This window comes from Macaca fascicularis, chromosome 2 (assembly GCF_037993035.2).
Source record: "Macaca fascicularis isolate 582-1 chromosome 2, T2T-MFA8v1.1".
Lineage (NCBI taxonomy): Eukaryota > Metazoa > Chordata > Mammalia > Primates > Cercopithecidae > Macaca > Macaca fascicularis.
The window spans coordinates 45622594-45648165 of NC_088376.1; the positions used below are offsets into that span (position 1 = coordinate 45622594).

Here is a 25572-nt window from a genome sequence, read left to right on the forward strand (position 1 = left end):
CAAAGGCTCTTAGCTGATACAGCCTGATCCAGTTAACTGGGGATGAACAGGGCAGGAGTGTCAAGCTCACTTCTAATTTCAAGTTCTGTAAAATGACCAATTATATAGGCTAGTATTTACTAGCCTAAGTATTAGTATTTAGTACTTCACTCTTCAAATCAGAATAAGAGGGCTTTCCTCTGGGGGTAGGGAAGGCTATTCTAGTGACAGGGCAAAGGGTTTGGAATTAGGACTCTTTAGTTTGATCGTTTTGTCTCTTAGGAGACATGTGCTCTGGCAAGTCACTAAACATACCTGAGCTTCTGTTTCAATTACAAAATGAAAGAGTGTGGACTAGATCCCTGAGAGATGTTATTCTAGCACTAACATTCTCTGTTTCTGCAGATAGAAGAATGATAGTCTACTGACATTACTGAATCCATTTAGTCCCTGAAATTCTTGGAATGCTCTTTTAGCAAAGCGTAAATTGATACAAAGGGAATCTTATGCATAAATAACACTATTCTTATTGCTAAAAGGGAATATTCCTTCTACAATGTCCCACTATCTATAAAAAGAAGTTTAGTGGCTGTTCTGTAATCCTTTAAAAATATTTTATTAAGCATTGATTTAGAAAATGCAAGACAAGATTGTAACACCTCAGGGCAAAGGCTTGAAGGTGAAACAAATATCACTATAAATATTGCACTTCTAAAATCTCTTTTTGACATCTTCACACAACTCAATTCTAAAATATCCTTTTACAGAGATGTATAAATAAACTGCTTCCAAGCTGTCAACGCTTGACACTTTCAGCTTCCTATCACCACACTAAGTCAGCAGGTTTCCAATCAGATAGCTGCTCCTCTGACAGCAGGCAAAGAACTTCCCTCAGCTATCTCCGAGGCCTCATACCTCCATCATGTGAAGAGTCAATCAGTCCCATCTTTCGGAATGCTCTTTCAGAATATGTAATTTTATAAGTATTTTTTTTTCTACTGAGAGAAAATAGATCTTTCAAAGGCAATGGCAGAATACAGCTTAAACGGACACAGTTCACTGTTAACACTGCTTGTTTTTTAAGGCATTCAGAAGCTTCTGATTCTTGGTCTTGAACATCATGATAAAGCTGTTTGGCATGATTTTGCCTCGCCCATCTTCACCTACTTGGCCCATAATAATGTAATTTAGACCTAAAGAAAGAGAATACAGAAATTAATCTTCTTCTCTATGTATGATGTATGAAACAACTTAGACTGTAAGTTACCTCTAGATAAATGTTCTCTTCTGCAGATGATAAGATTATACATGTATTCCATCTAGGATAAAATCTGAGTTTTCTTGTTGTTGCTTTTTAGAGATGGGGGTCTTGCCATATTCCCTAGGCTGGTCTTGAACTACTGAGCTTAAGCAATTCTCCTGCCTCAGACTCCAAAGCAGTTGGGACTACAGGCACACGCCACTGTGCCTGGATGATAAAATCTGGTTTAAGACTCTCATCAGCAAAAAGCCAAATTCAACTAGTAAGGTATTTCGGCTACGCTCACGCCAGGAAACTGGACTGAGTGGCTAGATCCAGCCATGTCCCGCCCTGCAGTGCTGTTGGTCTGTTGTGGTTCCAAATGCCTGATATGAAGATGGTACCGCATTAACGTGAAAGATTCTCCTTCCTTGAGGGGCCTCCAGGGCTCCATGACGGGCCATCCTCAGATGGCTTCTCAATCCCATCATGTGTCTGGATTTTCCGGGCGTTTGGCAACCAATGATCCACTCTCTTATGTTGCTGTTGTCTTGAACTTTAATCAACATCTCAAACATGTATGCTATGTAAGCTTCTTGAGGGCACAGATGGATCATATACTACTTGCATTTGTACAGTTTCTTGCAAAACATCGATGTCAAGAGTACTTATATTGGTTATACTATGTTTTTATACATGGGTGTGACTGGCTAAGTTAGGCCTAGACTGGGGCCTGAGGTGTTAGGTAACTCTGAATATTTACATTACCTCAGAAATAAATCAGAAAAAAAGGTATGTGTTAATTCCTCCTTTAATCTCCCTTTCCCCTGGTGTGTCATAGAGAAAATGTGTCCTTTTTCTCTTGCATTTTCCTGTGTGGGTTGACTTTGTCATCACAGCGGTCTGTGAGAGTCTGGGCAAGCAATGCTGCCTCAAGGCTGAAGTGCTAGCAGCATTATGAGACCTTATAAAACCTTGAGGTGCAACATCTGCTGTTCTGGCAGTTCTGGAAAGAAATTTCTCTTTTACAGAGCCTTTGTGATTCTCTCTGGAGAGTCAACATGAGGCTACTAGCTCCTGACTTTTCTGAACAATCTGAATTCACAGTAAAGGTTGCTTTATTTTTAAATTTTTTTTTTAGACAGTCTTGCTCTGTCACCCAGGCTGGAGTGCAGTGGTGTGATCATGATTCACTGCAGCCTCGACCTACTAGGTTCAAGGCATCCTCCTGCCTCAGCCTCACGAGTAGCTGGGACCACAGGTGCACACCACCACATCCGGACACATTTTTTGATTTTTAATAGAGAGGAGGTGTCACTATGTTGCCCAGGCTGGTCTCTAACTCTTGGGCTGAACTAATCCTCCCATCTCAGCCTCCTAAATTGCTGGGATGGTAAAGCTTTCTTGAAGTGGATATTCTGTCTCTCTCTCTCTCTGTGTGTGTGTGTGTGTGTGTATGTGTGTGTATGTGTGTGTGTGGTTTAGTTTGGTTTCTTGTTCATAACAAGACGAGGAAAGGAATGAGCTGAGGTTGAGCTGAGAAATCACGGTATATCACGTGGTGGAATACCAGGCATGATACCATTACAAAGAAAGAGATCTGTCTCTATGTGCTGTTGTGGAAAGATGTCTAGAGCTTATGTAGGGGAAAAATTGCAGAACTTGTGTGTAGTATGATTCCATAAGTGTATATGCCCATGCTTTATATGGATAGAAACTTTCTGGAAGGAACTTTAGAAATAGGGTCTCACTACTTCACCCAGTCTGGTCTCGAACTTCTGGGCTCAAGCAATCCTCCCACCTTGGCCTCCCAAAATGCTGGGATTACAGGCATGAGCTACCATGTCTGGCTGGAAGGAACTTTTCAGAGTACTTCTAGGGAAAGGAAAAGGGTTTCACTTTTAACACTCTTACCTACTTATTTCAACTTTTTAAAAACCATGAAACATATGTTACTTTTATAAGTTGTTAAATATATATTCCTAAAAAGTCATGCGCCTCTAGCTCTAGAGTAACTGTCTGTTTTTCGTAATTTCTTTCAATAAACTCATTCCCATCCATGGACTTAATAGTCCTATCTCTGCAAATGATTCCCAGATCCTTGAGTCTAGCCCAGAGATACCTCGCTCTTCTGAACATCGGGTCTGCATTTCCCGTTGGCTGCTGGATATTTTCTTTAAACCTAGACGGTACTGGCACCTTCAGTGCAATAATCTAAAATCTCTCCACCGTGCACTGCTCTGTGTGTCTGTTGCTTATTGACTCAACTTCAAACACTTCTTTCACTTGTTCATCATGTCCACTACCCCTTCTTCTGCCACAAGTTACAAGCACTTGGATGAGAGCCCAATTCTTCCTGACTCCAAAGGCCTTCCTGCTCTGAAAGAAGTGGGCAACATATTAGCCCTGATTTGACTTCCCTAGACCAACCATGGCATGGAAAATCCATGGCTTGCTCAGAGAGACCCAGTTTTCTCCCTACTCACCTCTTCTGAGGAGAGGGCACTGCTTGCAGACCACAGTGAGCCTGGCACTCATGTTCTTGCCCGCCTGCTGAATCGCCAAATTTCCCTCTTTGTAGATGTTGATGATCGAGACTGTGGCGTGCAAACTCCCACCACGAGTGACGGTTGTGATGACAGTGCCGGCTAATACTGCAGAAGAAAACATTTTGAAATGATGTGACAGTGAAGACAAATGCAAGCAGAAGTACATTCTTCTAAGTTTCAGACACGAAACATTTTAATGTTAAAGAAAAGGCCCTCATAGAGGTTTCACATTTGCTTCTGTACATTTGTCACCAAAATGCAGGTTGGAGCTGTCATGTTACCCTGGTTGTTGGGGACTGATAACTAGAAGAGAAGCCTAAATACTTGCCACACTGCGGTCCATTGCCAAGGCTGAAACTCTTTAAAATGTTTTATCCAACATGTGGTTGATTGTCAGACAGGGCATAGTCTGGCTTATGAGGCTCTACCTGTGAATGCTTGTATCTGTAGAGGCAGCGCCATGCTAAGAGATTGCGCAATGGGGGTTTGGGCCACTAAGATGTGAGTCTTTGAGTCGGTGTGGGTGTGTAGCCAGCTTTCTGTGTTCTCCTCACCCTTCTCTGTAGCTGTCCTTTCTTCTTGAACTCTTGTTCATTCCCTGAGTCCTCACCTCTGTCTAATTATCAGTAAAGCTCTGTCTTCTGTGGTCTATTCTCTTTCTTATCCACTCTGTTTATTTCATTTAACAAGCTGAAGTATAGAACTGAGGTATTAAACTTTTTTTTGTTAAAAAAAACTCTAGTAGGCCGGGCGCGGTGGCTCACGCCTGTAAAAAAATCCTTGCACTTTGGGAGGCCGAGATGGGCGGATCACGAGGTCAGGAGATCGAGACCATCCTGGCTAACACGGTGAAACCCCGTCTCTACTAAAATACAAAAAAAAAAATTAGCCGGGCGCGGTGGCGGGCGCCTGTAGTCCCAGCTACTCGGGAGGCTGAGGCAGGAGAATGGCGTGAACCCGGGAGGCGGAGCTTGCAGTGAGCCGAGATGGTGCCACTGCACTCCAGCCTGGGCGACAGAGTGAAGACTCTGCCTCAAAAAAAAAAAAAAAAAAACTCTAGTAAAATTCAGTTGATTTTCATTACGTAATCCCCTGTTTTTTCCATCAGACACTCTGAGAAAAGTCTCTCTTTAGAGCCACAGATGGAAAGATGCTGTCTTTCTCACGGAGGTGCTTCCGGCATTCTGGGGGCTTGAGTGAGGACAGTTCCTCGTGGTGCAGGACTTGCACTGAATATGGTTTTGTTTGTTTGTTTGTTTGTTTGTTCTGAGACGGAGTTTCACTCTTGTTGCCCAGGCTGGAGTGCAATGGTGTGATCTTGGCTCACCACAACCTCCGCCTCCCGGGTTCAAGCAATTCTCCTGCCTCAGCCTCCCAAGTAGCTGGGATCACAGGCATGAGCCACCACACCCAGCTAATTTTGCATTTTCAGTAGAGACAGGGTTTCTCCATGTTGGTCAGGCTGGTCTCAAACTCCCAACCTCAGGTGATCCGCCTGCCTCGGCCTCCCAAAGTGCTGGGATTACAGGTGTGAGCCACCTCACCTGGCCTGAATACATTTTTTTTTTTACCAGCCTTGTCCTTCCTAGAAAAATCAGCAGCAGTTCCTAGTTATTGTGACAACCAAAAAAATGCAGTAATCTAACATGTCTACCACTCCCCAGGGAACCATTACCAGCCCTGGTTGAGAACCAGTGGCTGGTGATAGATTTGGTCATTTTGCCATGTAAGTGGTCACATTAATGGAATAAATCAAGTTTTGGACTGGGTTAATCTGACTCCTTCAGAATAAAGTGAACACTCACTGCTTAGGCAGTGTGCAATGTTCATAAAGTCAGAATTCCTATGATGCTTTACGTTGATCCTGTGTGATGAGTGTTCACTGCAAAATTCAGTGTATAGTCAGGTGGAATCAGTGGCTCCCAAGACACAGGGAGGGAGACTTCCTGAAGCACCTCCTACAGAAGAGTAAACCGGACGTGGTAGCAATTACACGTGGCGTTGCTTTCAGTTTTATGCCAGTTATTTGAATTGCAGCATGTGAACTCTAGTAAGGCTTAGGGCCCCAGAGTCTTCAGTGTCTTCACACCTTCACTATGATACAGCTCGTCTGGACTACAGAAGTCACTTCAAGGCACAGAAAAAGCAAGCAAAGCCTCTCTGGGGAAGTTTGGTTTGGGGAAACCTATTTAGACCATAGCAACTTGCTCTTCCTGATCAGATTTGTCTTAAATGTTCCTTTTAAGCCACTTAAAAAATAACCGAGATAATTAAGTTTTGTATCTTTTGCTCTTAAGTAGCTTTCATAGATGGTGCAATTTTTCCATTGGAAAAACTCTTAAAAATTCTAAATCTTTAAAGAATACCTCCTCAGGTTCCAGTTTGTAAGAGTTTCCAAATGTACTCCAGATTTCCAACTTTTGCTTCAGTACTTTGGAAAGGCAGTACAGGGGAAATACTTGAATTTCTTCTGAGAGAGGCCAGCTTCTGAATATAAGCTTGGGTATGTTTCTAATTTACTTAAGTTGAAGTACAGATGTGTGAAAAAATACTCTGCATATGAAAAATATGTAAGGAAAAAAGTATATAGGTTTTTATGCAGGAATAGTCAGCCAGAATACGCAGTGTGGCAGTACCATGTAACAAGACCCAAATTATTAAACTTATATGAAAAAAAGTATATTTTCTAAATCCATATTTTTCTCAGCTGTGAAATCTAACAATTTGACCATTCTCGTGTACAGGCAGGTATTTTCTTGGATAAACGAGTGGTGTTACTGACCCTTCGCCATAAATTCATAGGAATTCCTTTGAGATGAAGCATGCAGCCTCAAGTTTCTGGTTAAAGAGAAAAAGACTGGCTTTTTTTTCTTACCAAAGTCACTTGAACAATAGTTGCCCTCCAGAGTCCCAGTCCGTCTACACTTTTGTTGACACAGGACCACAGTAGGCTTTAAACCTTAATTCAAAGAAGACATAAGTTTTAGGAAAAATGAATTCAAGCATAACTGGTCTTTAGTTCTGAATCCACCCATTTAAACTTATCATTTATTTCCCTGAGCCACCAATCTATCACTGCGAAGAAAAAATTTAAAACCATGCAAAATACGTTCTCCATGCTACCAACTACTGCTGTAATTTCGCCAGGGCAACTCAATACTCTCTAATGAATTTTAAACCTGAGATCAAAGATAGCACAAATGTAGCCCTGTTCTCTTCTTCCTTTGTATAAAACTAGCACTATAAGAAAATATAGACATACTCTGAGTGTGTGCCCTGTTTAGAAAAACCCAGAACAACAAATTGGAACTCACAGAATGTAGCTTAATCCCTCACTTTACAAAAGGAATCCTGGGGTGTTCCCCTGAGGACATCCTTAAAATATGCAATTGCCTCAACATGAGTAGTATAGGTTTAAAGTGTGTTACATCTGTAATTAGATGCAACCAATCACTAAATACTTATTTTGAGCCTGGCACTGGCTATAAGGGTCTTAAGAACTAAGAAGCAGACAAATTTAAAAGTAAACCAAATAGACAAAACACAGCAGTTCTTAAGTACGAGTAAGTACGGGTGATGCTGCCCCCAGTAGGCATCTGGCAATATCTAGAAACATTTCTGGTTATCACAACTAGAGGGTGCTGCTAGCATCTAGTGGGTCAATGCCAGAGACGCTGCTCATATCCCACAGAGAAAAGGACAGTCCCCGCAATACAGAAGGATCTGGCCCAAAATATAAACAGTGCCAAGGCTGAGAAACCCTGGGTTAACAACGTGAAAATAGTTCATCCTCATAATCATCTTAAAAGTGTTTCAAAAATAGTTGCTAATTATTTCTTTCTGTGTGACAATATGCTAGGAAAAACTAAACAGAACCACGATAACAGAATTGCCCTTGTTGGGTGAATATCCGCAATGGTAATATTGCTCTTCCAACAGGCCCCACCAACTCCTCTGTTAATTTATTATTTATCCGTTTGTTTTGAGATGGAGTCTCGCTCTGGGAGTGGTGTGATCTTAGCTCACTGCAAGCTCTGCCTCCCGGGTTCAAGCGATTCTCTTGCCTCAGCCTCCAGAGTAGCTGGGTATACAGGTGTGCACCACCACACATGGTCAATTTTTGTATTTTTAGTAGAGACTCGGGTTCGCCATGTTGGCCAGGCTGGTCTTGAACTGCTGACCTCAGGTGATTTGCCTGCCTTGGCCTCCTAAAGTGCTGGGATTATAGGCGTAAGCCACAGCGCCCAGCCTGTACCCCCTACTTAACTCCAAAAAGAATCTGAAGCAGATAGCAATATTAAAACATATGTAATTTAATGTTAAAATACATATAATAGCTTACATATGCATTTTTAAAAAGAGAGACACACAGAAAGAGCTCAGAAGATGCTTGGAAGGGAAGAGTCACACCACTGTTCCAGAAGTTGGGAAACTCACTTCAGCTGTAAATTTACAGAATTAAATTTACTCCATTAACCGAGTCAAAAAGTTGTGGTGTCGCTGATGGCGAGCCCTTTCCCGGGCCCACTGGGAACCAGCTGCTTCTCAGCCTCGGAAGGTCAGTCTGGAAGTGGGGTGAGTGTCCCACATGCCCTTCTCCCGCTTTGGTGGGGCCTGCTGTCTGGCCTGCAAGTTACTGGCTCTCTCCTTCCCCTCCTCATTTTAACTGTCACCTGTCTCCTTGCCCTTCACTCACAAAGCTGGTCCCCGGTTCTCGGCCCTCCCTGGCTGTGTTCCCGAGATGGTTTCTGTGGGTTCACCCTCCCATGCCTGATCCCACAGTCCCACGGCCTCATCTACGCCAGGGACTTTCCTAGACACTCAGTTCCGGCCTCGGATGTCTTCATGCTATGGCTGTTCATTGTCAGTCTGTCAAATTTAGACCTGCTGGCATCCAGCGTTCTCCCCTTCAAGCTTATTTATTTAATTACTCTATGACTACGTTTTCTTCCATCTTTGATGGTTCAGCACATTGGCTGCTCTCATTTTTCCCAACCCATCAACCCTGGCCTGTCTTTACCTCCTCAGCAATTCGATTTCATTTCCATGGTCCATTATTTCAATCATTTTCTACACAATGCCTTAAGGTCCCTTCCCCTCTGTCCTTTAGCCCTGTATGAATCTGCAGAGAAATCTGTTTTTCCTGTGCCTGCCCTCAGACAACTGATTACACAAATGGGCCTTCAGCAGAGTGACAGCCTACTCTCCGATTTCCACAGCGGTTTTTCAAATTCTTTCTCATTCTCCTAACCTCCCGTGCTGCCACTCCCTTCTCCCTCTCAGAGGTGACCCTGCCTATTTTCCAGGAAGAAGAGAAGCATAGCAGAAAATGTCCTCGAGATCCCCACCAAACCTCCAAGTCATCTTTATACCATCTCTCTTCCTCCTCCGAGAGAGGGGGCACCTCCTCCGACCTGGAGTCGTGTCTTCTGTGAGTCCTCTGGAGCCAGCCCCTCGCACCTTTATTGAAACTTTCCTTCTCAGTTTATTGCTTCCGTCTGCCATTGCCTTCTTCTTCTTTGCTAGTTACTCCCATCAACATAAGCAGCTTTAAGACTCTCAAAGCCTCTCCTTCTTCTTTAAGGCCGAACTTGGGGAATGAGCTACTGAATTTCCTATTTCAATTTGCCGTGTTCCACACTCCCCTCAGCACACACTGTCCGGGTTCTGCCAGCACAACGCCACTTACATAGATTGTGCTGCCATCTCCAGTAGCCTCCATGTCATGAAACCAAATGGAAACATTGTAGTCCTCCCTTATTGGAAGTCTCACCAACGCTTGACTCACTGATCACTCCCTTTTGAAACATTCCCTTCCACCACTTGCAGCTTTCAGGACACATCTTCCCAGTTCTCCTCCCTCCTCCCTCGCCACTCCTTTTCAGTCTCCTTGGCCAGTGTAACCTTCTCTTTTAAAAGCTGTAAGTTACTAGAGGGTTAATCTCAGCTCCTCTCCTCCTCCTGCCCTCAATCTCTCTCTAGGTCATCTCGTTCTTGATCATTGTTTCAACTATCTATGTATTGATGACTCCTAAATTTTTTTTGGTTTATTTTGGCATAAAGACAAACTTTATTGGGCCCCTCAGCACTAGTTCTCTTTCTCCTGCACGGTCTTGGTTCCCCAGAGACGTCCAGTCTGGCGGGCAGCAGTGAGATCCACTTTGCAGCCAGCAGGGTCATCTCTGCAGACGGTGGAGGGCTTGCCGATGTGCTGGTGGTTGCCGCCTCCAAAAGGATGCTCCATAGGGTTCATGGCCACATCCTATACTCGTGGCCAGCAGTTCCCCTTTGCCTTATATTTGTGGTAGGCTCAGCCAGCCTTCAAGATGGGTTTGTCAATTCGGCAACCTCCAGCCACCACACCAACCACAGCTCTGTTGGCTGAGAAGATAACCTTCTTGGAGCCAGACGGCAGCTTCACACGGGTCTTCTTGGTCTCAGAGTTGTGGGAGATAATGGTGGCATAGTTCCCAGATGCCCAGGACAGCTTGCTACGGCCTCCAGGCTTCTCCTCCAGGCAGCACACGATCATACCCTCAGGCATGGTGCCCACAGGGAGCATACTGCCAATGTTGAGTTGGGCCTTCTTGCCGCAATACAAACTAGTCCGTGTGAATGCCCTCAGCAGCAGTGAACAGCTCCACCCACTTCTTTAACCGGTAAGGATCCCAGAAGACCACCTTGGCGAGGGGCACGTTGTGGCCCGGGTTGTGGGTGATGGGTCACTCTTAAATTTAAATCTGGCTTAAATCTTTCTTTTGGATGGCCAGGCGTGGTGGCTCAGGCCTGTAATCCCAGCACTTTGGGAGGCCGAGGAGGGTGGATCAGCTGAGGTCAGGAGTTCGAGACCAGCCTGACCAACATGGAGAAACCCCGTCTCTACTAAAAATACAAAATTAGCCGGGCTTGGTGGCACATGCCTGTAATCCCAGCTACTCGGGAGGCTGAGGCAGGAGAATCACTTGAACCTGGGAGGTGGAGGTTGCGGTGAGCTGAGATCGTGCCACTGCACTCCAGCCTGGGCAACAAGAGTGAAACTCCGTCTCAAAACAAAAAAAAAAATCTTTCTTTTGGTCTGGAGACCCATGTATCCCTATGCTAGTATATCCACTGGAAAATCTCACAGACACCTCAAACCCAACAAAGCCACTGCCTAATTTATAAATCCACCTCCAAATCCAGTTCTCTACCTCAGTGAACAGTGGCAGTATCACCCCAGCTGGGCAAGCCTGGGACCTGGGAGGTATTCCTGACACCTCCCTGACCTCCCTAGTCCAATGAATCACCAAGGCCTGTCACTGTCTCCCTCTCATCTCTTGACTCTCTTTGAATTTGTGCCGTAGCACAGTTCACCTGGACCAGCACGAGATTCTGATGACCCACTGGACTTCTACGATTCATTCACCTGGCAGTGGCCACGGTGATCTTTGTAAAATGTGAAACTAATCCTGAACTTTGCTTAAACCCATCAACAGCGTCCCCCACACATAGGATAAAAGCAAAAATACTTAGAGCATAGGAGAGAGTTGGCAAGGCCTGAAGATGAAATTAGAAAGAGAGGCTGGGGACAAAGTGTGAAGGGTCTGACATACCACGGGAAGGGGTTTGGGCTCCCATGTGGTCCAATCTGGTAGTCACTAGTCACATGAGGCTTTTCAATTTTAAATTCATTAAAATTAAATTAGAAATTCAGTTCCCCAATATCATAGCCACATTTTAAGTGCTCACAGTGGCTGCCATATTGGATAGCATAGCTGTAGACTATACATTTAATGGAAGAACAACATGGTCTACACGGTGTGATGGGAGCGGGGCGGGGCATGAGGTCGGGAGAAAAGACAGAGGGTATCAAAGATGACCCTGAGTGAGGCTACTGATGCTGCGGACGTGCTTGGGAAAATAAGTGGAGAAGTAGGTTTGAGGCAGAAAATAGTGTGATAAAAACAAGTTTGTATATGCTTTCATTTAAACAGCTACAGTCACATTGTGTCCAGGAGAGAATTACAAATCCATGCTTGCGATTTCAGAGAAAGTTCAGGATGGAGATAAAAGCAGGGGAACCACTAGCTCAATGAGTGTGACCAGATAATTCACTAGAAAGAACATGGACACCAAGGCTTATTGAGCTGAGCTGGAGAAATACAGCAGTTACAATGAGGCAGTACACGTCCATACCACACGGTGGCGCACTTGCGGAATGAGAGGAAACGTTAGACCCAGAGGCGCCTGCCTGTACTCAGCCCCAGCCTGAGTGTACATGGAAAATGGGGGCAATAAAGCTGGGCTTATTTCAGCCTATTTTATATCTTAACCTTCAGTCTTTCCTTCCTGCTTTTCCCCCTCCTCCCTAGATTTGGATTTTTAGATCTGAGGCCTGAAATCCCAGGGGGTGGAGCTGATAGGCCAGGTACTAGCTACAGACACCCTGCCTCCCTACATCAAGTCTCAGCACCCAGGCCAGTTTCCCAACCAGCCTCTGTACTTCGTTGAATATTGTTGTTTAATTTACTCCGATTTGAAAATAAATAAATAACATTTTACATGACATTTCACTGAGAAGCAAAAAAACAACAAAAAACAAACAAACAAAAAAATCAAAACCAAACATTGGCAGACTATGAAAAACAGACAGCAAGGCCCTAAAACTTCAACCTAAAATATCACAATTCTATGTAATAAAAAGCAAACGACAATTTTGTCAGTTCCGGAAATGGAAACCTAGGCTTAGAATGATCTGTGCTTATAACAGGCTTCCTAGTCATTGTTCAATGGTCATAATTTTCTTACCTGATATTTAAAAACTATTAGCTTATAAGCATTCTTACCTCCTATACCTTTCTTTCATTAATGCAGTCATATTATTCTCTTACCAAAGCTTTCATCCTATTTAACTTTAATTTCAAGTATCTTTCTCTTATTTTTTTTCTACTTTAAAAGAATTCTTCTTATACTCCTAAAGTTTTTGCACAAACTTCCAAACAGAAAAACTTACCTGTGGTTACAGGGAATGTGGTGGTGACAGGCTGTGCTGTAGTTGCAGGCAGTTTTTTTGGCCTGAATTTGTAGTGACCAATAAACCCATCTGCAGTTAAACTTAAGTCTGATAAAAACTGAATAAGAAGTTCATTTCTCTCAGATACAATTGGCCTAAAAAAAGAAAAATGTGTTTTTAAACATATACATAAATACTTAAAAGTGGTGCCTCTCTGAAAATGTAAAATTTTCTAGTTTTCCATACTTCTGACAATAGAATTACCAGTTGTTTAAACTTAAAAGTTAAAACGCTTAAAAATACCAATTCTAATACCTAACATTTACTGAGTGTTTGCACAGCTAGGCACTGTGCTTTATGTGAATTGTCACATTCCACCTTTACAACAACCCTATTTTTATCTCTTTTTTATGGAATAGGCAACTGAAGTTCAGAGAGTTCAAGTGATTTATTCAAGGCCCTACAGCTAGTATGTTGGGAGAGTCAGAAGTTGAACCCAGGACCAGGTAACTCCTGCCACAGAGACTGTGGCAGACACTGGGACATGGCTGGTTTTCAAAAAGCACCTCATGATTTGCCTGATTGGGAAAAGGCAGATTCTTTGAACTAAGACTCTTGCATTCAAGCTGGCCTGGGTTTGCCATATGTTGGCTACAGAGCATAAAATGAACAAATCTGGTGAACAAATTCCCACACCCTGTAAAGACAAAGCCAGAGGGATTAACTCAGTGGGCTGATTATCTTTTCTATCCACTCTGGGCTAAGAAAGCCATGCAAAGGACTTCCATTTCATTTTCAATGGCAGTTCTTAGGTATGCCTGAAATGGAAGCATTTCTATTATAATCTCCATTAGCAAAATGCTGCAAAGGAAAAAAAAGAAAGTGATGAATGTGTTTTGGTGTTCATGAACGGCATCATGGATTAAGAGCTCTAATTTTAGGAGCTTCCTGGTTAGCTGGCACTAAAGATTAAGTGGAAATGATAACTGAGGCTCGAAAGCTCTCTTAAATCTTAGGGGATTACTACATTACACAAGATCGTTTCATTTAAGGTTTGCTATTGTTATTTACACAATGGTAAAAAAAAAAAATGCTGTCTGATGAATTCTGTTTAAAAACTAATTTAGAAGTAGAAAAAAGTTAACAAGTTATTTAAATGAATTACCCAGTGGTTTGACTGAACACCTTTTTGAGACATCTTCTCAGCCAATCACTTCTTACGCATCGTGGACAGCAAATAATAAGGCACCTCTTTTGTTTTTTTTCCCTACTGTCAGCTATGCTGAGTGGGGTTGGGTGGCAGAGAGGGTAGATCTACCTGACCCAACCAGTTAGAAAAATTGCATGATCTTTTCCATCCTGAATATAACCTTCTGAGCCAGGGGATGGGATGAATCAAAAAGTGAACTTTGTGATCTACAGTTATAGCTTACTATGGATTGACTACTTATCTCCTCCAAAACTCATGTTGAAATTTAATGCCCAGTGGAGCAGTATTGAGAAATGGAACCTTTAAGAGGTGACTGGGTCATGAGGGCTCTGCCCTCAAGAATGGATTCATCCATTCATAGATTAATGGATAAGTGGGCTAATGGGATTAATGGGTAATCACAGGAGTGGGACTGATGGCTTTATAAGACGAGAGACCTGAATGAGCACGCTCTGCCCCCCTTGCCATGGGATGCCCTGTGCCACATGGGGACTTTGCGAAGGGTCCCCACCAGCAAGAAGGCTCTCCCCAAATGTGGTCCCTTGACCTTGGACTTCTCAGCCTCCATAACTATAATAAAGAAATTACTTTTCTTTATAAATTACTCAGTTTCAGGTATTCTGTTACAGGCAACACAAAACGGACTAAGACAGTTCCAGCCACAAAAGTGATCAGGTTATTTAAATAATGCTTCTGAGATTCAAGCCTTTTATGAAAATATTCTATCATGCTTTTGAAAAACACTTCCATTAAATAAAAACAATGCACTAAACACAATTCTCACCTACAATTACAAATAAAACATGTTAATTTTGTTTAAATAAAATTACAAAAAAAGTACTTATAAGCAGCAAAGGAAAGACTCAATCAGGTCAGCCTTCTAGACACGATGTTATAATTATATGATCATTCACTGCCTTTTCTATTGGAAACTGAATTTTCTCAAGGAATAGTATTTTAGGAACAAAGACATATTTTTGTTCTGCTGCACTGAGCTTTAGGATAAATGTGACAGAACCACAGTGCCACAAATGTACTGGGGGCCATGTTACATCGGCAAATTGTTATAAATCACTAGGCAGATAAGAGGAAATTTCACTTAGATCCGCTCTACACTGGCAATTCCAAGAACGGACTGAGATGCTGTTTCATGTCGTATAGAGCCAGTTACTGTTAGCTGGCTCAGTTATCATTCCATAGCCATCCTGTCCTTCAGTCACTACAGCCAACCAAACACGATGTCCTGCCAATTTTGCCTCCTAAATATTTCTTGATCCACATCCTCCTCTTCATCTCTACCACCCTTCTCTACCTCCTCAACTTTACCTGAACCATTGCAATAGCCTCCCTGCTCACCTTGTCTAGGACGGGGGTTCTAGAGCCTCTGGTCCTGTCATGCCTGGCTTAAATTCAGTTGAGCGTTACCATCTCTGCAGCACACGGAAGCCAACTCAACCCTCCTGCCTCATCTCTATAGAGGCCCCAACTCAAGGTTTTGTCTGGATAATAACATACATCTCTCCTGTGTATCTTTATTAATGGAGTTACCTCTGCTTGAGATGAGCCTGTCCTCCCTGCTCTCTCTAACTCCAACTCTTCCTTCAAGACTCATCTTCGAGAGGCACACTCTCCTTTCAAAAGCTTTCCCTAATCACTTGTCCAGACTGGGCCAAAGAACTCAGAAACCCACCCAGGACATTCATTAGCCAATTTACTTATCTGCCTGGTTTTGTTCCCTCCCAGTACTTATCTTTGCAGTTTGAATTTATCTTTGTATTCCAGGTGCCCAGCACCTAGCTGGGGAGTAATCAATATTTCTGAACAGAATTCAATGGCATTGATCTACATGGAATCAAACCAAGTATGATGGGGTGCCGTCTACCTATCCCCAGTGCTCCTCCTGTTCATATTGTAACAGGGAAAAGCTCCCCAAACAGGTTTTCTCATTTTCTGCACTGCTCTAACCCAGAAGTATTCTAACTGTGAAAAATATCCCTCTGGATAGAAGTGTTAGTCGGTGAGCCGGCAGCCAAGCTCTTCCAGTCAAACCCCTGGTAAATGAGTGACACTCAACAGCGGCCGCCGGTGCCGCCCCTCCTCCACCCTCGTGGAGGCAGCCACTACCCTGAATTTTGTGCTTCTCATTTTCTTGTTTTTAGCTATAGGTTTATCACACACATATGCATCACTATGCGATATGTTGTATAGGTCTGCATGTTTTTAAACGTCATAAATGAAAGGGTATGGTGTGCATTTTTCTTTTCTTTTTGGTTTTATGTTTTTGAGACAAGGTCTCACTCTGTCGCCCAGGCTGGAGTGTAGTGGCGTGGTCTTGGCTCACTGCAACTTGTCTTCCAGGTTCAATGGATCCTCCCACCTCAGCCTCCTAAGTAGCAGGGATTACAGGCAGACATGCACTACCAGGTGACATTAATTGTTTTGTATTTTTAGAGACAGGGTTTTACCATGTTACCCAGGCTGGTCTCGAACTCCTGAGCTCAATGATCCACCCGCCTCGGCCTCCCAAAGTGCTGGGATTGCAGGCATGAGCCACAACGCTCAGCCTTTTTTCTTTTTTAATTAAAAAAAAAAAAAGCTCATTCAACATTATAACTGTTTTTTATAACATATTAAAAAAATTCAACATTATGAGATTCATTCAGTGTTTTCATTGCTATATAGCGTGCACTATAACACAATTTAAAAATTCTCTTGCTGATAAACATTGGGCTATTTACTGTCTCCCACCCTCATTACAAACCATATTGCTGAGAACATTCGTGTATATGTCTTGTGGTGCAAAAGTGGTCATACCAATTTACACACCTTTCAAAGGTTTATTTACTATGCAGTTTTCTTCTTTTGGGAATGCCTTTTCATGTCTTTTACCCCCCCCCTTTTTTTTTCCTACTGGGTGGTCATCTTTTCCTTATTAATTTTTAGGATTTCTTAATACATTCTGGAACCTAGGCCTTTGTCAAATGTATGTTATAAATGTTTCCATCTGTGCCTTTTCTTCTCCCTCTCTTTCAGGTAGATTCTGATGAACAGAAATTCTCATCTAAGTTTCTCATTTCAGTTTCTAATCCATCTGTCACTGATTTTTTTGTGTGATATTAGCTATGAATGTAACTTCATTTTTCCATATGAATAAAAATAGCCTAGGCCCCATTTTTCAATGAGGCCATCCTTTTCCTGCTGACTGATGGTTCTCTGTGACAGGCCCAATCCGCAGATACACGTGGATATGTTTCTGGCATCTCCTTGTTGTTTAATTAGCCAGTCTGCCCATCACTCTTTTAAAACCACACTGTCTTAATTACAACATCTTTCTGATAAGGTTCCATACATCGTAAAGCAAGTCTTCCTGCCAGGTTCTTCTCCTTCAGAACTGTCTTACTTTTGCCCCCTTCTTCCTATCCCCTTGCAATCCCATGCACATTTTAGAATTAGACTGCTAGGCTTAATGGAAAACCATTTTTAATATTTTTAAATGATATTGACTCTTCCTATTCATGAGCATTGTATATAGCTCCATTTATTTAGGTCTTTTAAAATATATTTTAGCAAGGTTTTATAATTTTCCCTATTAAAGCACATTTTTATACTTATTCCTGAGCAACATTTTTAGTGCTTTTAAAATAATATATGTTTAAAATATATAAACTTTTAAGTTCAAGCTATTTAAGAAAAAATATTTGTGAATAAAATGATGTTTCCATTATAAGTCCACAAGTCACACTTTAATCTGGTAAGGTACAAAGTTAAATTAATAAAGTTTCTAAATTCAAACCAACCTTGAATTCCTAGTCACAGAGTATTTTTTCATACATTGCTAAATTTGGCCTGCCAAGTTTTTTGTTTCAAGATTTCTTTTATATCATACCGATAAATGAGACTGGTCTCTAATATTCTTTTCTTATACTGTCCTTACCTTGTTTTTGGTGTCAGGTTCATACTAGCTTTATAAAATTAGAGGTGGAACAATCACTATTTTTCTCTGGAAGATTCTGTGCAGTATTAGAAATGTCTGTATCTCAAATATCTGTCAGAACTTTTCCTTCCTTGACAGGAAAACCTCTAACTACTGATTAAATATCTTTAGTGATCATTTGGCAAATATGGCTTTTTCTTTCTCCTGTGTCCATTTTTGCTTGAGAAAACTAGTTTCTCCAGTTGCTGGATGTAGTGTTCTCTATTTGTCTATTAGACCAAGCCTGTTCATTGTTTTTCAAATCTTCTACCTCCTAATTTCCCATCTTTCTCTCATTAACAGTTAATCTGTTAATTATTGAAAGAGATGTGTTAAAAATCTCAGCTATAATAATGAACTTTGTAGGTCTGTCTTTCTTAATTTTTTAAATTTTTTTGCTTCATATAATCTTATGTACAAGTTTACAATTTTACAATTATTACACCTGCCTGATAAACTGGATCTTTTATCATTTATATAGCAACTATTTCTGGTAATGCTTTCTGCCTAAAATTGATTTTTTCCTGATATCAATGAAGCTATGCCAATTTTCCTTCAATTAGTGTTTGCTTCTAATCGTTTTTATATCCTTTTATTTTCAAACTCTGTTTTTATTTTGGGGGATGTGTCTTGTAAACAACATATAACTGGACTTTGTTTTGTTATTTAGTATAACACTGTTTTCTATTAATTATTTGGTCCATTTGTATTTATATTGATTACAGGCATATTTATAGATATACCTGTATGTCTATCTAGATGGCAGATACATTTCTACCATCTTATTTTGTGCTTTTTGTCTTTTGAGACAGGGTCTTGCTCTGTCACCCAGGCTGGAGTGCAGTGGCACGATTATAGCTCATTGCAGCCTCGATCTCTAGGGCTCAAGTGATCCTCCATCTCAGCCTCCTGAGTAGCTGGGACTACAGGTACATGCCACCATTCCCAGTTAATTAAAAAAAAAAAAAATTGTACAGATGGTATCTTACCATGTTGCCCAGGCTGATGTCATATTCCTGGGCTCAACTGATCCTCCAACCGCAGGCTCTCAAAGTGCTGGGATTATAGGCTTGAGCCACCACGCCTGCTCTGTCATGCTTTTGAAAATATTTCTCATTTTTTCTTTTCTTACTTTCTTTTGCACTGAATTTTTTGTCACTTCATGTTTCCCTCCACTGTTTTGCAAGTTGAAGACCGTATTTCTACTTTTCTCAGAGGTCATTCCAAATTTAACATCCACATTTTCTTTAGCATATTATAAAGTTAATATCTTCACCCTATGCTCAAATTTTCTTTGGAATGCTTCCTTTTGCATGTCAGTCCTTTATTCTGTGATCATTATCTTTCTGCGTCCAGTACATGAGGATGCAGTGAGGGTCTGCTGGTATGTTGTATTATCAAATTTCCTTCAGAAGCTCTAGACTGAATTCATTCAAGACATATTTCTCAATTCCCTAATTCTTTCTGTAACTGTCTTATCAGCTATTTGACACAAGTACTAAGTTTCTTGTTTTAAATTATTACATCTCTGTTCTGGGAATTCTATTTGGTTCCTTGTTAAATCTGTTCGATCATTTCTTAAAGATTCTTGTTTCTTAGTCATACTTTCAATGGCCTGTACTTTGTAGGCTATTGATTGACTTTAAGCACAATGATTTTATATTCTGTATCTAATAATTTTAAGATATATAATCTCTGTGGGTCTGATTATACTGTTTGTTTCTACTGACTCTGTTTATCTTGGCTTTCCTTTCAGTTCTGTGATTTTTTGATTGGGAGTTTACATTCCTTGAAACTTTAAAAGGATTCTGAAGCTTAAGTTCAGATGCATTCTTCCAGAGATTTGTGTTTTCATCTGTCAGCTCCTGTGGGCATTATCAACTTGGAAGCTTTAAACTAAATTCTTGACCTGTTTTTTTGGGGACAGTCAGGTAGTGTAAATTCTAACCCCAAATGTTGGCTGGTGTTTGGTTAGAAATTCTCATCGGAGACTAACTATCCTTTCCTTCACCAAAAGCCAAGGCAAAAACAGCCAGTTTTCCTTATCTCCCTTAAGGAAGAGAGAAAGTTAGCTTACTTACATTGGTGTCACCTTCTTTGGGTCCCTTTTCTATACATGCTGTGGTCTTTGCTCCGACCTCCCCTTGCCTAGACCCCGAGCTTTGTCTCTTGTCCGCAAGCACGGTCTGTTAGAATGAAGTGCTGGGCCTCCAGGAACTGGCACATGCCCTGCGGGAGCTGCCACCTTCAGCATGTGCTTCTCTCTCTGGCTTTGGGCTTCTTACTACTTCTGACCTCTGACGAATTCTCTTATTTGTTGCCAACTCAGCAATGCTTTCAAAATTTTTTCTTAAACTTTAAGGAACATTGCTTAGTGTTTATGAAAAGTTTTTAAGGATATCTTATCTTGCATATTGCTAGAAAATGCAACTTGAAATTACTTTTTAAAGGTATTTGGATATGAAGAGGAGAGACATGGAAGAAAAGCTAGAGCAGGACAGAGTCAACAGAATTGATAACTTTTTTTTTTTTTAATTTGGGAGAACTTAGGTTTATAGGCTATGGGGAAGTATAAAAAGGGAGGTAGAGGATAAACATGAAGAAAAAGAGGACGGTTAATTAATGGAGGAAAGTTTCAAGGGAGAAAAGGAGGAGGTCCAAAGGAAGACATAGATGAATGTGTTGGCTTTCAATAGGGTGTGGTGGTCCCCAAAAGTGTCCATATCCTAATCCCTGGACCCTGTAAATATGTTTCTTTATATGGCAAAGGGGCTTTGCAGATGTGGGTAAGACTCTCCAGAAGGGGAGAGTGTCCGTTATTACCTAGGTAGGCCCTAAATGTAACCAGTGTCCTTATAAGAGGGCGATTTGACTAAGAAGAGGAGACAGAAGCAGTGACTGAAGTGACATGCTTTGCCAATGAAGGAAGAGGGCTACAAGCCAAGGCATGCAGGCAGACTCTAGAAGCGGAAAAAGCCAAGGAAACAGATTCTCTCTCAGAGCTTTCAGAAGGAAACAGCCCTGCTGACACCTTGACTTTAGTACAGTGAAACTGACTTCAGACTTCTGACTTCCAGAACTGTAAGAGAATACATTTGTGCTGTTTTAAGTTGGTGCATGTGTGGCAATTTGTTACAGCAGCAATGGGAAAATAATTAGGAGCTTAGAAATAGGCCCTTCTCCAATATATTCATCTGTAAACCAAATTTGGGTATGATTATGCTTAAATTATAACTACTATCTTGTACGTATTAAAACATTCTTAATATTATCAATGTAAATGTAAATGAATTGAAATAGAAAAATACCCTCCTTTAACTCAAATATGTCAATGAAAAATCATAGTAATGCATATAAAATCAAGTGATGCATATAATCTAATTATGTTTAAGCAACAGAGTAGAAAAGGGTATTTAAATTGGCATAATGGTAACTTGAAGGCAAGCTGCAGTAATTTCAGCTGTTGTTTTTACTAATATTGTCAGTGAAGTTGTGAAATATCTTGCACCAAAATACAGTTATATATCAGACCAGAATACAGCAGAGTTAAGTAACGTGCTCAGTGTCACACAGTTATTAAGTGGCAGAACTCTTGGTTCCATAAATGTTTGTTGAATAAATACATGGTGCCTTCAAGGTCCACTTAGCAAAAATTTGGATAGCAATGTGAGGGGGAGGCATAAGGCCTCAAACAGTCCAGGACAGAGCTCTGATAAGGTAAAATCATTTGGGTTTGTCGTAAACTTCTGGGTTTCCTTGTCTGGATCCCCAGTACTCAGCCCCCTGGTTGTTTTTATTTTATCTTGTTTTCAGAATTTTCCCATTCCACTCTGATGCTTGATCTCATTCTTACAGGGCAGTGATGTATCCAGGTACCTAGCTCTGCATCTTACCCTGGGGTATCACCAGCTCTACTTGTTTCTGTTTGGCTGTTGACACTCCTGTTAATGTTGTCTCAGGGTATGGGTTGGCTATTCTTTGTTGGTGGTGCTGACTCCATGGTTATGAGACTTATAGTGGTTTGGATCTGTGTCCCCGCCCAAATGTAATGTAATCCCCAACGTTGAGGAGGGGCATGTGTGCTGGGAGATGACTGGATCATGAGGGCAGTTTCTCATGGCTTAACACCATCCCCCTTGATGCTGCCATTGCGATAGTGAGCTCTCTGCTCTCTGGTCATTTAAAAGCATGTGGCACCTCCCCCCTACCTTGCTCCTACTCAGGCCATGTGATGTGTGTGCTCCCTCTTTCCCTTCCACCATGATTGTACGCTTCCTGAGGCCTCCCTAGAAGCAGAAGCCTCATGCTTCCTGTACAGCGTGCAGAACCCTGAGCCAATTAAACCTCTTTTTTTATATATAAATTACCCAGTCTCAGGTATTTCTTTATAGCAGTGCAAGAACTGATTAATAGAAGACCCAATAATTTAACAAAACAACAACATAAAATTTTCCAGAAAATAAATGTGATTGGGAAACTGAACAAGAAACAAGTTTAGAGCCATAAAACTATTAATGACATAAACAGGTGCTACTTACGCAGGTGGACTATCACCACAATACTTTCCAATTCTTTCAGCATCATTGACTTCCCCGCCATTAAACACAGCCACATAATCATATCGGCAGTAGTTATCTCGCTCCACATCAAACTTCTCAAACTTTAATTCTATAAGCTTTAGAGAAAGCACAATAGAAGTGTCAAATATTAATAGCATTGTTGTATAACCTCAAATGGAATTCTTCCTCTCCCCAGATTTGGAGGATACTACAAATTTCCTTTGTAAAAAAAGTATGCATTATGTTTAAGTGCTTTTTGTTGCATATTTCTTTAGTTAAAAAAAAACAACTCTGGTATTCTTTTGCTTTTAATTGTAATCTTTCCAAAAGATCATCTCAAACTCAGATCAACTCTAGTTAGGATATTAAAGTTAAGAATTCTGTTCACTTACAGCTACAAAAGTATGGGAACATTATGTAATGCTAGCAACCTACTTTAAGACTATAATTGGTTTTGGAGATCTATTGTACAGCATGGTAACTATAGTCAACAATAATGTATAATAAACTTCAAAATTGCTGAGAGTAAATTTTTTTTTTTTTTTTTTGGAGACAGAGTTTCACTCTTATTGCCCAGGCTGGAGTGCAGTGGTACGATCTCAGCTCACTGCAACCTCTGCCTCCTGGGTTCAAGCAATTATCCTTCCTCAGCCTCCTGAGTAGCTGGGATTACAGGCGCCCGCCACCATACTCGGCTAATTTTTTTATATTTTTAGTAAAGACAGAATTTCACCATGTTGGCCAGTCTGGTCTCGAACTCCTGACCTCAAGTAATCTGCCTGCCTCGGCCTCCCAAAGTGCTGGGATTACAGGCATGAGCCACCATGCCCAACCAAGAGTAAATCTTAAATGTTACCACCACCCTCCACACACAAACAAAAGAATAACTATTTGAGGTGGATATGTTAATTACTTTGATGGTGGTAATCATTTCACAACGTATACATATATCAAAATACAATGTTGCACACAGTAAATATATAATTTTCACTTGTCACCTATACTCAATACAGTTGCAGAAAAAAAGAAAAAGAGAAAAACAAGACTGTAATTGGATAATTGGATGTGTGTTGTAGTGGGAAAAGAGTCTACATACCCTAATAGAAGCTAATAGAAATAAAAAGTATTATCTAAGGTGCTCCTTATATTAGTGTATGTCAGGGAGTAGTAGTGTGTGTGCGTATATGTGCAGGAGGGTGAGCTGAGTGGATAGAGTTGTTCCTCTTTTGAGGGAAGGAGACTGACATTTCTATCCGATGTAAAGGAGTCAAACTTTCAGGACCAATTATTCAGGGAAGTGGAATTGACGGCAGTGTCTTCTTGAAGTATGTTTGAAATGTGTGATACCGTGCACAGCCTAATCAGGGTGTGGTTATTTTTGAAGAAGTGGCATAGGAGCACTGATCTACAAAGTCAGTGTTAGGTTTTTAGTATTTCTCAATTTTTTGCACTAGTACCAATAATAGTGTCCTAAATTATTCAAGTGAATAGGAAATTTTGATTAAATAGGCAATCAATCATTCCCCATACAAGCAGATGTTTAAAAGAACATTTCCAACATGTGAATGAAAAGAAATCTCACTGGATTTATTATTACCTACGACAGCTGGTACCCAATCTTGCTGGGCAGCAAGTGAGCAAGAACCCTCCTTGCTACTTCAGGGAAGATAAAGGGCATCAATTTCTATTAGCTAAAGAAGGTGCACACACAGTACTCCAGGTGAAGATGATAACAGCAACAGCATCACAGATGGACACAAAGGTAATTTTGGCTTTGAACATAATTGCCGCGTATCTTCATACTGAACTACCTTTTAAAAAGTCAGTGCCAGTGACAGGTGAATAATGCTTATTCATACTTAACGCGGCTTTAAATTGTATTAAAATATTTCCTCTTTGGGTCCAGTGATTTCTCACCACTTACTAATAAAATGCTTTCCAGGTTATTAAAAAAATTGGTGAACTTTTTCTACTTAGAAATTAGTCACAAAGGCTGGGCGTGGTGGCTCACGCCTGTAATCCCAGCACTTTGGGAGGCTGAGGTGGGCGGATCACGAGGTCAGAAGATCAAGACCATCCTGGCCAACACGGTGAAACCCCGTCTCCAGTAAAAATACAAAAAATTAGCCGGGTGTTGTGGTGGGTGCCTGTAGTCCCAGCTACTCGGGAGGCTGAGGCAGGAGAATGGCGTGAACCCGGGAAGCAGAGCTTGCAGTGAGCCGAGATTGCGCCACTGCACTCCAGCCTGGGTGACAGGGCGAGACTCCGTCTCAAAATAAATAAATAAATAAATAAATAAGTCACAAAAGTCTTTGCAGAGAAGATTTTAGAAAGTAAAGAAGAAGATAAAGAAAAGAACTGTGGTAACAAATGAAAGTAAGGTAATTCTTTAATAGAAGAAAATTCCAATAAAATTCCTTCAGTAGAATAATTCCCTTGCATAGAAACTATTTAGGACTTAATTTTCCCATTATATTTCTCTCCTTTGAGAAACTGCCAGTGATTTCAAACACAGTGATTAAGAACTCAATTGACTGAAGCCAAAAATCACATTAATAAAATAAAAATCAAACTTAAAATTTAAATGATCAAAGAGAAGAACAATGGAAAAGAGATGCTTAACCATAATCTGCAAGTATAATTAAGTTGGAATTATTTGGTCAAATATATTTACAAATGTTACAGAGAAAATGATCAATACAATTTCAAGAAATACATAAAGGTTTAAATGTTTCAGAAACACAATTTTTAAAGTTACTTTAAAACTATAAAACATTCAACAGACTTATAAAATCTTCCATTATTAAATAAATGGCCATATATTTCTTCTTAAAAATAAAACCAAGTTTTGGGATTATGATCAGTGTTTATGTCTGTGTGTATGTTCAAATCACTAACTTGCATGGTATATTAGCTTAAATAATTTTCTATGAAAAAAAGAAATATATGACAAATGGTATCTGTGCAAGCCATATGAAAGGTCAATTTAGAAAAGTTTTTTAAAAACAATATCATAATGTTTAACTCATAGTGTTTGGATTAAAGTCTATAGTGTTTCTAATAGTAATAA

The 25572-nt window shown here is 40.8% G+C and overlaps 1 protein-coding gene and 1 pseudogene across 1 annotated transcript in view; both read right to left on the minus strand.

Annotated features, from left to right (window-relative positions):
* Window positions 1–574: 574 nt before the first annotated feature.
* Window positions 575–25572, minus strand: part of PCOLCE2 (procollagen C-endopeptidase enhancer 2) — a 79097-nt gene continuing 54099 nt past the window's right edge. Inside the window, exons 5-9 of the mRNA XM_005546004.5 lie at window positions 22482–22618; window positions 12761–12915; window positions 6644–6727; window positions 3706–3873; window positions 575–1172 (exon numbers count right to left, since the gene is read on the minus strand). Of these exons, the coding sequence (XP_005546061.1) occupies window positions 1042–1172; window positions 3706–3873; window positions 6644–6727; window positions 12761–12915; window positions 22482–22618 (675 nt within the window). The 3' untranslated portion in view covers window positions 575–1041. The remainder of the gene's footprint in view (window positions 1173–3705; window positions 3874–6643; window positions 6728–12760; window positions 12916–22481; window positions 22619–25572) is intronic.
* Window positions 9290–10481, minus strand: LOC123571889 (large ribosomal subunit protein uL2-like; annotated as a pseudogene).